The 14,496-nt window shown below is 44.7% G+C and overlaps 2 protein-coding genes across 3 annotated transcripts; one reads left to right on the plus strand and one right to left on the minus strand.

The window, feature by feature from the left end:
- Window positions 1-122: 122 nt before the first annotated feature.
- On the minus strand, window positions 123-5,538 carry cct7 (chaperonin containing TCP1, subunit 7 (eta)). Its single transcript, XM_026161687.1, has 12 exons — window positions 5,453-5,538; window positions 4,135-4,218; window positions 3,952-4,021; window positions 3,757-3,863; window positions 3,501-3,679; window positions 3,241-3,412; window positions 2,957-3,121; window positions 2,690-2,878; window positions 2,376-2,473; window positions 1,577-1,709; window positions 1,033-1,239; window positions 123-939 (listed from the first exon to the last, which is right to left on the minus strand). The coding sequence occupies exons 1-12, from the start codon at window positions 5,519-5,521 to the stop codon at window positions 709-711; spliced, it is 1,704 nt and encodes a 567-aa protein (XP_026017472.1). The 5' UTR covers window positions 5,522-5,538; the 3' UTR covers window positions 123-708.
- Window positions 5,539-6,746: 1,208 nt separating this feature from the next.
- On the plus strand, window positions 6,747-13,135 carry krcp (kelch repeat-containing protein). 2 transcript variants are annotated; one of them, XM_026161690.1, is made up of 14 exons: window positions 6,747-6,900; window positions 6,991-7,067; window positions 7,372-7,533; window positions 7,621-7,702; window positions 7,822-7,869; window positions 7,979-8,219; window positions 8,341-8,427; window positions 9,914-10,045; window positions 10,134-10,321; window positions 10,408-10,604; window positions 10,716-10,810; window positions 10,908-10,962; window positions 12,155-12,252; window positions 12,616-13,135. In XM_026161690.1, the coding sequence occupies exons 2-14, from the start codon at window positions 7,006-7,008 to the stop codon at window positions 12,843-12,845; spliced, it is 1,677 nt and encodes a 558-aa protein (XP_026017475.1). In that variant the 5' UTR covers window positions 6,747-6,900; window positions 6,991-7,005; the 3' UTR covers window positions 12,846-13,135. The 2 variants fall into 2 exon arrangements, with proteins under 2 accessions (XP_026017475.1, XP_026017473.1); XM_026161688.1 differs by having other exon boundaries at window positions 6,748-6,900; window positions 8,338-8,427.
- The last annotated feature ends 1,361 nt before the right edge of the window (window positions 13,136-14,496 follow it).

Consider the following 14,496-nt stretch of genomic DNA (forward strand, 5'->3'; position numbering starts at 1 on the left):
TGTCTAAACTGGGATGCATTTGTATCCACGTCGCTGTTGAACACAACACAGAACTTCACTTGTGTCTGGATCACTTCTTTAAAGATCTGAGTGCTGAGACAGACGTTAGTCAGAACAAACAGTCCAGGTTTCAGCTGTGAATTTATTGATGAGAGTGCTCCAATAAATAGTTTCACACAGCGGGGCTAACAAATGGTTCAGAACTGCTCGACATTGCATCAGTGCTTCACTTTCCATGTCACACAGCAGTTTGTCACGTAACACAAAACCAAATTAGAAGTTATGGAACGACTCCTTCAGATCACAGGACACAGGAGTGTGTTACTAAAGAGGGGGGCTGCTGACAGTCTGCTTTCACTTCACCATTCCTCAGTAAAAAAACATAAAATGTGTGAAAAGATGCAGTGCTTGAAATGTTTAATGGATGTTACCGTGTGAAAGCTTTAGTAAGAAAACCTACAGACAAAAAAAAAAACAACCCCAAAAAAACAAGAAACATCAGCCGTCGTTCTTCTTCTCCCTGCTGTTTGACTAAACGTAACATCTGCCGTGTGTCTGACTGCTTACAACACCTCATTTTATCCAAAATTAAAATCCAAACGTGGGTAAAACATGTCAAATCTTTGTCTGCATCGCTACAGGAGACACATTCTTTCTGGCGTTTGGATTTAGTCCTTGTTTAAAATGGGGTTTTGCTGTTTCGCGTCGTTAGTGAGCATGGGGTCTCCCGCGGCCTCTGCCCCTGCCGGCGCCACCTGGAGGTCCGTCCGCAGTACTGCGGGGGTTCTTGATCGTCTCGTCGACCGACAGGATGAGACAAGCTGCTTCTGACGCCGCCGTCAGGGCGTTGATCCGCACTATGGACGGCTCCCACACGCAGGCGACAAAGTTGTCTGCGATGTCCTCGTTGTTGATGTCCACACCGTACCACATGCCCCCCTGACAGGTGACGGATGAAGCGCACAAAGTCACCTTCACTTTAAATACTACCAGGGATTAAAAGGTGTGTGTGTGTGTTTGTTTGTTTTCTACCTGTGCGTGTTTCGCCCGCAGTTTGTTCAGGATGTTTGTGGCGTCGAAGCCGGCATTGTCGCACAGCTGTCTGGGGATGATCTCCAGGGCCTTGGCGTATGCTCCAATCAGGAGCTGCTGTTTTCCGGGGATGGTCCTCGAGTAGTCCCGCAGGTACTTGGACAGCTCCATCTCTATGGCTCCTCCACCCGCTACAACAGAGTCATTCTAGGAAGAGGGTTGATACAGTTAAGACACTGGAAATCAAAATATACCAATGACAGTGGCGAGCAAAGATAAACCAAACTTACAGGAAACAAGAGTCAGAGACGGGGTCACAGCAACTCAAAAACAAGCTGCTTTCTCCTCATGAAGCATTGCTGAAGCTCTACTCATGTTTCAAGTCAAGCAACCAGTACGCATGTAATTTATCATCATCCAATTACAATCTCACTTTTAAGTACAATCAAATGTTTTTTCCTCCCACGTGCACAAAATAAAAACAGAGACTGATTCTTTAAACTCAACCAGGAATAATCAGCATCTGAAAACTTGTGCAGCTGACCTTGATGGCTCTGCGCACGATCATGATGGCATCGTGCAGCGACCGCTCCGTCTCCTCTGTGAACTGCTCGGCCCCGCCCCTCAGGATGATGGTGCATGTCTTTGCCTTCGGGCAGCCCTTAAAGAAATTGTACCTACACAGAAAAAAATACACAACAAAACACAAATTTGTCACTTTAAAGTTGCTGCTTTACCAACTTTGCCATTGCAGTGACAGTTTTGTCTTTTCTCACACTGACTAAAATCTCATCCATCCATCAATCCTCTTCTGCTTCTCTTGGGCCGGGGTCGAGGGGGCAGCGGCCTAACGTTGATTTAGACTTTAACCTGCATAGTAACCGGAAACTCCTTTTATCCCTAAACTGCATCCGACCAACATGTAGTTAGATTTCTCAGGGAGGTGCATGTATGCAGAATTATAATACACGTGTTAGCAGAGGAGTCCAGACCTCTTTAACCCCACCCAGACCATTTGAGCAATATAATCTTTCTAGCGTGTCCTGGATCTACCTCACCCAGGAGACGCCCAGTATGCATCCATATCAGCTTTATTCTCGAGCTTTTGTGCTGGGCTGCAACGCACAGAAGCGGAGCTGTGACTGAGACGTGAACTCTGGTGGAGTGAAAGAAGCCGTTTTGATGAGGTTCATAACAGCACCGCTGATCTCGTCACCTCTAGTGCAACCCACCACAAACAACTCTCAGAGGGATGAAGAATATGCAAAACTGAATGTAGCATAATTATTATAATATGTTTGGCCATTACACTTATGTATGGTCACAATAGATGCCTCTCTCACCTCTCTCCTCCGACCTGGACCTCTTCAAAGAGCTCACACTGTCCCAGCACATCGTTGGTCATCGCTCCTACAGACGTCTGGATGGAGCCTCCGCAGGCCTAATGGTTACATTACACAGTCAGCTGCTTTCACCCTCAGAATCAGTCCAAGCATCAGCACTTTAAAAGCCAAGTCGGCTCCAACTAGCTGTCATTCTTCAAGCTAAATGACCAACTGCAGTTTTCAACATAATAATCAACTACCAAGATTGATTTTGGATTTTTGGCGTCCCGGTTGATCCATAACAAAAAACTAACAGTTTGTGAATGCCTCACCATCATGGTCCTCTTCAGGTCTTCCTCCTGAACCCGCCCAGCACAGAACAGGTCTCTGTCAGCGAAGAACTGGGTGGCCACATCACCGATGGGCAACTTTGACAGGACCACCTTGGCTCCTGACTGGTAGATCTTCTCCAGCTTGTCGTATAAGATGTTCCACTCTGCATCCACGATGGCCTGGTAGTCCTGCAGCAAAGGTTCAGGTTAGAGGGAGCGTGGAAACAAAACCCTTTCACAAACAGCTTTGTGGCAGCTGATTCGTACCTCCACAGATTTCACACGGACTTCAGCGTTGTCCTTCTCGGCTTTCAGTTCCAGCTCCACATTGAGCAAAGCGATCTTTGGATTTTCGTAGCGTTTGGGCTGCATCTCAAAGCCGGCGTAGGAGAACGTCTTCTTGAACGCAACGCCAGAGACCAGCTGGGACTCCTGAACAATTTAAAAAACCAACATGCTGAGGTAAGACCATGTATGATATATTATCTGCTTCTTTAACACTGTTGTTTTGAAAGATTTTACACAGGAAAATCACACTTCCTGGCACCAACCTCCAGAGCTCCTCCCTGGACCTTCTTGATACCGATCATTTTCAGAGACATGAGCTCCTCCAGTGACATGACTGCATCCACAACCATTTTGGAGAAGAATTCCTTCTGACCGGCGATCAGCTTGGAGTTTAGAGCTGTGGCCGCACATTTCTCCAACAGCTCCCTCTGCTCTCTGGCGCAGTGAAGCAGAAAAGAGGTCGTCAGCTGTACTGCTCACCGGAGAAACATCAAAAGTTGCTCAAGTCAAACAGAGAACTCACTGCTTATCGTCTTTTTTCACAGAGACGGCGATCTCCTTTATCTTGCCGACGGCGAGATTGGTGGCGGTGCGGAATGCTCTGATGATGGTCTGCGGGTGGAGACCCTCCTCCACATACGACTTCAGCTGCTTCAGGAACTCTGCAGCCAGGAGGGTGACGGAGGTGGTGCCGTCCCCAACCTGAGGAGAAAGACGGTGTCAATCTGAAATTCCTGACAGCATAAACTCTGATGCACGAATGGCCTCAAACAGCTCACCTCAGCGTCCTGGGAGCGAGCAATGTCCACCAGAGTTTTGGCCGCAGGGTGAACCACATCCAGCAGTTTCAGGATGGTGGCTCCATCATTGGAGATTGTGGCCTTTCCTGGAAAAATAAACATTTGCATTACACCGACTGTGCCGCAGACCAATCTAGGAACAATAACGCCTTCTTTTCCCCCCATCCATCTCACCTCTGCTGTCCACCATCAGTTTGTCCATCCCTCTGGGCCCCAGGGTGGTCCTGACAGCCTCAGAAATCACCTGCAGAAGGAAACACGAGCAGCACATTTAGAGGAATTCAAGAATGTTTAGTTAAATTCAGAGCAAATGAAAAATAGACACAGAACTACAAAGAGATGAGTTATTGTTCTGACCTGGCAGGCATTGATGTTGCTGATGAGCTGGGGAATACCCTGAGATGTGTCCGTCCCCTCCTTAAGCAGAATAACCGGTGTGGGCTGAAGTAGAGAGGGAGACACAGGAAGACAAGAAGAGAGGGTAAGCAAACTGATAATCTGCTCACACCTGTCAGCAGCATCCATCATGACTGGGCACCTCAGAAATCCCATCATTCTGCTCGTTTCCAGCACAACGTTAGTGTTTTTGGACTCCGCTACAGGAGCTTTGCAACAAAGCCTCTCAGTCTATCCACTATCTGGAACAAACCATTTTAACACACTTCAGCCTCAAATTTCTTCTGACTGTACCTCACAAATAGAAGGTGGCTGTGGTTCATTTGCTCACATTGGTGCTATTTTAAGTACATGCATGCTGATCTCAGGTGCTTAAAAAGCAGGCAAACAGATTTCTTTAAATTTGGTGATGTTTCCCCTCTCGCTTTCAGTTCAGAACTGAAGAAGCCTCTTGGATAAGAGGCTAAATGTCTTCAACCAACCTAAAGAAGTCCACTCGCCTCCTTTCTAAGCTCCTAAGACGATCATGACCCGGATGACTGAGAACCTACACAGACATATACACTGACATCACACAAATCCAAGAATAGGAGGAAAAAGTCCTGCAAAAGCACTGTGACAGTGACGATGCGCAAACATCTATTGTACATCCACATTGCCAGAAGGATTGATGTCACATTGTAGGCACTCATAAGGATGAACAATGTGTCAAAGTACAAATGCCTAGGTTATTTATACACGACATCGTTGTAGCAATAGCTTTTGTCAGTGGTGTCAGTGCATGCATGTAGGTTTGTACAGCTCGCATTATTTTCCGGGCCATTAGCTTTCAGATTTTTACTGCTAAAAGCAGAACAACACACAAGCCGGTGCAGCTCCTCAGCCGTACAAAGAGGCTAAACACAGCAGCTCAGCTCATCACAAACTAGGTGGAGGGCGGTATTAAAATCATATATGTTCAAACGCTGAAAGCGAATCCACGTGAAGTAGATAAATATGTAACTACACGACGCTAGCTCAAATTTTAACACTAGTTTATAGGAAGCCGTTTAGCATCACCGTTAGCATCGTATCCGCCCATTGATAGCGGCTATGCTAGCATTGTCTGGCTAAAAATAATAACCTTTTTAAAAGCTATTTCATAAAATAAGAGCTTTCCGAGACTTCTAACGGCCCGTCACCGACACCAGGCGCACTCCGGGAGACCATGTTCTCTGATAAACTACAGGATGGAGATGGATTAGATGTTGAGTGTGGTGCATGATGTTAGCTGACTCACCATCATCTTTGCAGTTCTTTCGAGAAGCTTTCCACCGGCATCGGATCCCAGAATGCTTTTCGAAAGCATGCGCTGTTGGTGGGGGTACGTTCAAGAACAAACAGCAGTAGTTTATCAACGTTTTGAGATGTACTATTTCAGGATGTTATGATACTGAAATAAAACAAGTGTTGGTTATATGAGCGTGAATTATTTATCTGCAGCATCAAAGTGTCTCGTTTAAAATAAATAAATAAGCAGCATGCAATAAACGTCTTCGTTTGGCTGCTTTATTTAGAGGTCCCAGTGGCAGATCTCCATCTCACTCTATTCCTGGCATCCTCCTCTGTCCTCCTTCACTACATCCAATGATCTTCCGAGGTCTTCCTCTTTTCCTCCTGCCTAGAAGCTCAATCTTCAGCATTCGTTGTCAAATACGCGGCCTCTGCACATGTCCAAACCATCCTACCTCTTTAACTTTGTCTCCAATCCACTCAGTCTTAGCCGTTACTCTGATGTATATGTTTCTAATTTTGTCCATCCTTCTCACTCCCAGTAAAACATCTCCACCTTTGCTTCCTGTCTTTTTGTCAGAGCCACCATCTCCAAAGCACAAAGGTCACTACCATCTTGAGTTTCACTCTTGCTGCTATCCTTCGGTCACAAATCACCCCTGACACTCATCTCCACCCTGCCGGCACTTCTTCTTCACCTCTTTTGTGCACTGTCGATTCCTTTGAATGGTTAACCGCAGGTATGTAAAATCATCCACCTTCACTATGTCTGCTCCTTGCATCTCCACTGTTACAGCTGTCTCACTCTCATTCACACACACATTCTGTTTTGCTTCTACTGACTTTCATTCCTCTTCTGCATACCTCAGCCTCCCAAGGCTCTCTTCCACCTGCTCCATGCTCTCAATACAGATTATAATGTCATCTGCAAGCATTAGAGTCCACAAAGACTCCTCCTTCATCATCTGTCAGCCTGTCCATCATCATTGCAAACACTCTTCCTGCACACCACTTGGTGCCATAAAGGTTGTAATTTATGTACACCCACTGTATATAATTTGTATAGTCTATGTTTCTATTATTAATTTGCTGTTTTAATTTCTAAATACCGGATAGGTTTTCTTAATTAGTAAATAGAATTAACTTAGTAATAAAAGTAATGCCTTAATTAAAGTAGAATTCACCGTTTTGTTGAAGGTGTTATTGAACGCAGCTTCTGTTGCGTCTCGCAGCGCCTCCGAAATCAGGCCTGCGATTGGCTTGGAGCCCCCAAAGTTGCAGCCCTGAGTCTGCTTGAAATTCTTATCCGCGTTTGCCGTGCGGGCGGAGAACTGGTTTGCTGTGTAGCCTTCAGCGTCTACTAGAAACTGTGATGACAAAACACGCGCACCTAAACTGACCCCAGAGCTCGCGCGGAGTTCAGATACTGTACAAACAGCGGTGGCGGGAGATTGGGTAAAGAGTGATTTATTGAGATATTTAAAATCGTACTTTTAAATAAAAGAGTATAGTCGGAACCGGGTGGATGTTGTTTGTGTTTTTCAGGAGGACTTCGCGAGGATGGATGATTTCGGAGTTTATGCGGTTTTCGGAGTAAACGGGCCGCCTCAGAAGCTGCTGAGGTAACGCAGGCTTTCGACTCGCACATAATGTCATGTATTTGTTTTTCGTTTGTACCCGTGAGACGCTCATATGTGTCTTTAAATAGCTCAGTCGCCTTCAGCTAAAATTGCTGGGCTCAACAGCTCTGTCGCTACACTTTTATTGCTCCTCATTGGCGCCTCTTTGAATTAGACCTGTTTACACACAGTCGCTTAACTTCTCTTTCTTTAAAACAGTAAATACTTTTCGCCTCTCGTTTTTCTGCATGTAAATCGAGCAGTGTGCCTTTATTTGCTTGTTTCTTCGTTTGTTTTGCCGTGTCAGCGCTGAAGGCTCTAGCAGGGTCCGTGTTGCAGTTCCACCAAGCGTCCGCCAGGTGGTGCTGTTTAGCAGCGGCCGGTGGGGGGAGCGGATCTGCGTCAACGCAGAGCTCAGCGATTCTGATCGGATGCCCATCACTATTGGAAAACTGACTCCTTATAATAAGTAGGTTCGCCCTATTTATCCGTTTTGTTATTTTTTTGTAATGCACTCTAACAGCCTTTCTGTGAATGATGCATATTTCACCTTCAGATGTTTGTCATGGGAGCAGTGGGAAGAGGAGACCTGGATAGACAGTGTGACACTGAACGTCTCTCTGGAGGGAGGAAACCTGGTAAATACTAAGGAAATCTAAAGAGCTTATGAAAACATTAGGATTTTCTTAAGTTAAAACTTTAAGATATGGACAGATGTCACAGGTTAATGTATATAATCTCCCTTTTTTTTCTTTAGTCAACAGAACCAGAAGTCATCATGGCCGTGAAGGAATACACTCCAAAGGTAATCTGATAAGGATGTACTGTGTCTTATAATATCACAAAGAAATGTTGCTGCTGTCAGTGAAAGCAGATAGCGATAATGACATTATTTCAATTGTGCTGCATCTCAGGACACGGCTGCTCCACCCGCAGCCCGAGAGCTCCACGGCAAGAGGAAAAGAGAGCAAACTGCAGAAGAAGAAGAAGGCAATGACTGGACAAAGAGAAGAGAAGAAGAAGAGAACACGTGTCCAAATGCAACTACTGAGAAGACCACACCTGTGCGCAAGGTCAGAGGTCAAGCCAAAGGCAGCCAAAAGCTGTTTGCAAGCGGTGCCGAAACCACCAAGCTGAAGGGAGCAGGTGGAAAAGGTGTTTTTTTTTGTTTTGTTTTTTTCCGTTGTGTTTAAAAAAAAAAAAAAAAAAAAAAAATTTCTTTAGGTGCTATTTCTTCTATCAAACCTGCTTTCTCTCTGTCCTCACTACACAGCAGCAGAGATGCAGGGGACTGTGGGAAGAACGCCTCCTCAGAGTGCAGTCCGGACGAAGAGTAGGCAGGCCAAGGCTCCCACACACACTGGTACTGTTTCTTTTCTTCTTCCTTTTTCTGTCATATTTATTTCCTCTTCTGTCCCAGCAGCTGACACAGCCCATCCCGCATTCACGCATAGATGTTTTCCATTCACTGCTCACTTGCAGGAAAGTAACATAAACCTGGGCGTGTGACTCACGCGGGGCTCGGCTCCCTCCGACTGTTTGATTTTTAGATTGCGCTGTTGGCGTTGTATCGGTATTCCTGCAAGTCAAACAAATGAATCACTTGGAAGAGCATTTGGGGAATTATTAATCTAGACAGCGTTTCTCACTTTATTATCAGCATGTTGAAGCGCTGCTGTGTTTCATCAGCCAGAAATTCGAATTTGGCCTCTCTAAGGTGGCCATCAAACCAAGAGGTCAAACCAGGCCTTCCCAGTAAAGCAGTGAGCGAGTTTGCATTCAAGAGGCAATGTTGGGAGCATGTGACCAATCGCACCTCGTATGCAGCTATAGTCGAATATGTGAATGTGGCTTGTAGTGTAAAGTGCTGGTGTCAGACTGTGTGTGAGCACATAAACAACAAATATGAGACCTGTTTGCAATTACAAACAAGGCTCTGCAGTTTTAGGGCTATGTTGCCATATGTCTGTAGAATAATGAGACTGTCTGCTGCTTAATGAGAACTGCTTGCAGCTGGCATCACAAATGGGGGAATATAGCAGGGCCGTCAAACATGCGGCCAGGGGACGAGAGCAAGCCCTCTGCACGGCTATGCAAAGTGTAATAAATTGCAGTCAAGTAATTTTTTATGTCACCATTACTGTGTGGCCATACAATGTCACTATTACTACACAAACTTGAAATGAGAGCTGCATCCACACAGGAAATGATTCGCATGTCACTTTAAAGCTGAAGCCAGTTTCAGGGTCAAGTTGTCTAGGTAAACATCTAATGTAGTCATAAGCCAGTCAACAGTCTCCTGTGCTCTCATTGGTAGTTGAGAAAAGTTTATTTGTTATCTGTGAGTCGCTCAACTTGTTATCGCTGCTGGCTTTTTCACCTCCAGCTGCTTAAAGTCATTGAATATCACTTTCTGTGGTGTCTGGTTGTCACGTCACTGCCAGTGTGGACACAGTTTTAGGGCTTTTGTTGTTGTTTTTTTTCACCTTAAAAATACAGGTTTAACTGGTCGAGCTCACTTGAGAACTCAGTCAGTTTGACCCTGACTCTACAAAACTTGCACATGGAGGTCCAGAGCAGGTTATTTCTACAAATCAGGTTACTATGGAGATGTAATCCAGTAATGTAACACTAAAGTGAAGTCACTAAGCCCCAAATCCTGCTTGTAGTACACAGGATTCATATGATAAACATCCAAGCGCTGGAATGGGGAATACAGTTGAATTAGCTGACTTGGACATGGTTGTTGGTGACAGGCAGGCTGCTGGGAGTGTTTCAGAAACATGATCTGAGTGATGATCATGTCTGGCTACTCCCAACAGAACATGACATGTTGTGTTTTCTTGCAGCTCCGTTGGCCAGCCCGTCAGGTCGCTGGGGTCAGACGTTATGTCCCATCGATGCTCAAACAGCAATTCTGATTGGAGGCCAGGGAGCCAGGATGCAGTTCTGCAAAGATCCCATGTGGAAGCTCTGCACAGGTCAGTCAGTTCAACAGCATTTTAGACTCTCGTTGATACTACAGCTCAGGTGAGAGCCGTGTTTAAGGGGATGTTCTGTGTGCAACAGAGGACGTGTCCTGGGTGGCCGCGGAGACTCTGGCTGAGGGTCCGACTCCTGAGGCCAGGATCGGCCACACAGCCATCTACGACCCCGACTCAAGAAGGATCTTTGTGTTCGGGGGCTCTAAAAACAAGAAGTGGTTCAATGATGTGCACATCCTGGACACGCAGAGCTGGAAGTGGACCATGGTAGAGGTGCGTGGTGATCTGTGTCCACACGCTGTGCTCGCTTTATTTCTGTTTTTGTTTTTAAATGACTTCCTCCTGCTCTTCTTCTTCAGGCTCAGGGTAAGGTTCCTCCCCTGGCCTACCACAGCTGCAGTATGTTTCAGGGTGAGCTGTTCGTGCTGGGAGGGGTGTTTCCTCGGCCCAACCCAGAGCCCGATGGCTGTAGCGACTCTCTGTATATCTTCGACCCCCGCCTCTCCATCTGGTACCAGCCCATCGTCACCGGAGACAAACCCTCCTCCCGCTCAGGGTAACACGGCTCAGTCCAAAGCTTTATTTAACGCACACTTTCTAACTTTTTTCTTTTTAAATATAATTGCTCCATATTTTTAACCTCCTCTTTGTTGTTTTTGTCTTGCAGTCATTCTGCATGTGTGATGCAGGAGAGGAAGATCTATGTGTTTGGTGGCTGGGACACTCCTGTATGCTACAATGACATGTACATGTTGGACCTTGGTGAGCAACACACACACACAAAGTATCTAAATCAGGGGAAACGTGCAACTACACATCCATGCTTGCATTATTAAAATGCAACGTGTTTATGTCTTAGGTCTGATGGAGTTTTCTGCAGTCAAAACAACTGGGAATCCCCCCTCTCCTCGAAGGTATCGCACATAACACTTCAAAATATTATGTGAGCGTGTGAGACGTCAGAGCTGAGTTCAGTGTGACGATGGATCTGATCGTGTTACGCGTGCTTTGATGAACAGCTGATGGGCATCCTCTGGGGATACTTTCTTTATGTGTCTTAAGGAGCAGGCAGCTGCGCTTTATTATCCGCTGCAGAGCCATTTGGGTACTGTGTCAGGATGCTGTGAGGACATTTTCAGTTGTGCAGAGGTAGAAAGACACCAGGTTTTGAGGCTGATTTAATTTCCTCAGTTCTCAGAAAACAGACCTTTTTTCCCCCTAAATGAGGCAGTGCCTTCTGTGTGTCCATGGAAATCTTCTTTGATCCCAGAAACCCAAAACTAAAGACTCTTCACGTCCTCTCCATTTATGTTCAGTGACAGATGGTCATTCTGATTTCTCCTGAAACTAATGAACAGCTCTTTGTGTCTCCTCCAGTGATCATTCCTGTCTTCTTTTTGTGTTGTCTGCAAACTTAATGGTGCCATTTGTGTTGTGAGATGGTATCAAGGGCTCAAAACAGCCTGTGGTGCTCCTTTGGAGAGGATGGAGGGGTGGTAGGGGACCCATCCTGATCAACTTTGGCCAGGTTCTCAAGAAAGCTAGAGTCAGTGGGCAGATGGTGGTACAGTATAGTGTGGTGTGGAGGACACTGGAAATGGCAACATCTGTTGGCTTATTGGTTCTGTATAAATCCTGATGTGGGTCCAGAGTAGGTGGGAGTGTGCTTGATGTATTTGAGGATCAGTCTCTTAGTGTTACAGCCTCTGGCCTGTAGTTACTGAGGCAATTTACTACAAACTGTCTGGAAACATGTGCTATAATGGATGTCTTTACCCAGGTGGGGACATCATGTACTGTGATGGGGAAAGACCGATGATGTTTGTGGGTAGCTCGGTTAATTTCACACTTTAGCCTCTGAGACCAGCTGCTTTTCTTTTATGTAGGCACAGCTGTATTATAAACATAACACAAGCAGTAACATTTAGGGACAAATGGGGGCTAAATGGAGACGTTTACGTTCCTCAAATTAAGGTTCAATACGATTTTAATAAGACAGGAGATTAAAATGAGAGCAGAGATTGTTACAATATCGTCTGCAGTCGTTTTAAGAACCTTTAAGCAACTTGAAGTTAAATGTGAACATTGTGTGCTCGTGTGTTTCAGCTGGCACGGCAGCGCTGTGCTGTCAGACACAAAGTTCCTGATCCACGGTGGTTACAACGGAAACAATGCCCTCAGTGACGCCTTCGTCTTTGATATAGGTGAGCAGAGGTTTGGTTTCTGAAAAGTAGCTTTTTTTGTTGTTGTTAATGACAGAGTCTGACTGATAGAGGATTTAAGATCAAGACAGAATTATTTTAGGGTTTTGGTAACGTAATTCCCAAACTAGGTAGGAGACACTGCTTATTCTACTGTTCCTGCACAATCCATACTGTAGGTCCGGTTGGTTCTGTGCCCAAAAAATATCTCCTTCACGTCCTTAATATTTAAAATAAAAGCCACAGACCTATAAGCAATAAAGTAGCTTACATAAGTAACAATGTGTTAACCGCCACCTTCACCTGACTGTGAAGGCGGAATTAGCGGAAAAATACAAATTTCGTGCCTTTGTTTTGCGGTTTCAGACACCAACAGCTGGACAGAGGTGAGCGCGCCTGAGCTGTCTGTACCCAGGGCGGGGCACTCCATCATCACCATGGAGACGGCCGGTCACCGCTGCTTCTCGGAGGAAGATGAAGACGCGGATATGAACGGCGGCAGAACCCTGCTGGTGTTCGGAGGCGGCGACAACGAGGGCAACTTCTACTCCGACCTGACGACTGTCGCCGTGGAGGAGCTGCTCGGTGCTATTTAAAGAGAGAGCGAGTCAGAGGTGAATCCTCTCTGCCTCGCTGGATGTAAAGCTATTTTAACACCCTCACCCTTTGTTATTTATAATCCTGTGGGTTTTTATCCCTTTCTGTCTCCTTTCTTCTTTCGCTTTAAAAGGTTTCCCGGTTTTATTTGATACATCTGAGCAGGATTAAGAAAGATTTCTCTCATTATGGAGCTCCACTCATAAAAACAATATCTGCTTTAAAGGGCAGATTTGATGATGTAAATATGTTTGTTTTCCTCAGGTACTTTTTTTAAAATGTTGGTTTATATTGATTGTGTTTTTTAAAAACTGAGGCTAGTTCAGAATTTATTTATTTTTTCTTGCAGATATATGTAAGTGCATCAGAATTTTTTACAATGTTTATTCCTGCTTTTGTTTGTATTTGTCATCATCTTCAAACTATCAGCGGTGGGGAATTTTCCATTCATGTCACTGGGCTGTACCATTTTGCTTTTTAAAGGTAATTATTGTTTAACTATTGTATTTTCCCTTATTATATATATATATATATATATTTTTTTTTTAGATTGTGCATATACTAGTTCAATGTATATACACTCAGCTTCAGATTTTGTTTTGTTTTTTTTACCTCTTGGATCAGTTTGATGTCAGAAAGAGCAGATATCCTTAATATGGTCATTATGGCAGAATGCCCCACCTACCTGCCGTGTAAAACTTCTTGCAGCCAGTGGAAGCTGGTTTAAAGGGAGTTATAATGGCTTGTATCAGACAGTATGAATTGATGGATGCACCTGACGCCCTACATAAAATAAACAAGGATTATTTTGAACTATGAATCATGCAAAGCTACTCTAGCAGAGTCCCAAGAATGAAAGTACGCAGCTGCATAATAACTGCTCAATATTAACATTATATCAAGTTAAACCCACTTGCATATTATTTTCTACATGGATAGTATGTAGAGTAGACTGTACAGTGTATGCATTACTGCATGGGAATACAAAATCAAACCAACATCAATTAAAAGAGGTTTGACAGCTTTAAACAGAAAAGGCCGTTCATGCTGCTGTGGTCACTTGACAGTAACGCAAGCTAACGTGAGACCTGCAGCGTGACACTGTTATCTTCAGAGAGCCAGAGCTAAATGGAGACTTTTTAATAAAAGATTAATGGAGCGTGGGAGGGATTAAGTTCATATCCGCTCGGTTCCTGATAACGGTGTCATGACTGTGGCTGTGTTTGAACTTTTTTCACTGGATTAAACAGACAGCCCCACGTTGGGTAACTTGAGATTAACAGAGGTCAGTAAATACACACTTAATTTAAAACAGAGATTCGTTCTCACAGCACTAAGAAAGAGTTTTAAGCGTGCGTCATCGTCATGGCCAACTGTTCTACGTACCTTAATACATAACCTGCAAAAGAAATGCGATCCACATCATCCCCAGCTGTAAATGTATTTAATGCAAAAGTTAGCAAACTTGCATGATTATCTGATATGTGATGTATGGTGAACATGCCAGAGTCAGCTGATCCAGCCATAACGATAAGCTTTATCAAAAAGTACAGTTTGAAGCCTAATATTTAAAGTAGAGAGGCTGTCTGGATTCTGGTAGCTGAAGACTCCCTCTAATTCATGTTTTAGAAACTCTAGTCAGCCTGAATT

The sequence above is a fragment of the Astatotilapia calliptera genome, chromosome 3, assembly GCF_900246225.1.
Source record: "Astatotilapia calliptera chromosome 3, fAstCal1.2, whole genome shotgun sequence".
Lineage (NCBI taxonomy): Eukaryota > Metazoa > Chordata > Actinopteri > Cichliformes > Cichlidae > Astatotilapia > Astatotilapia calliptera.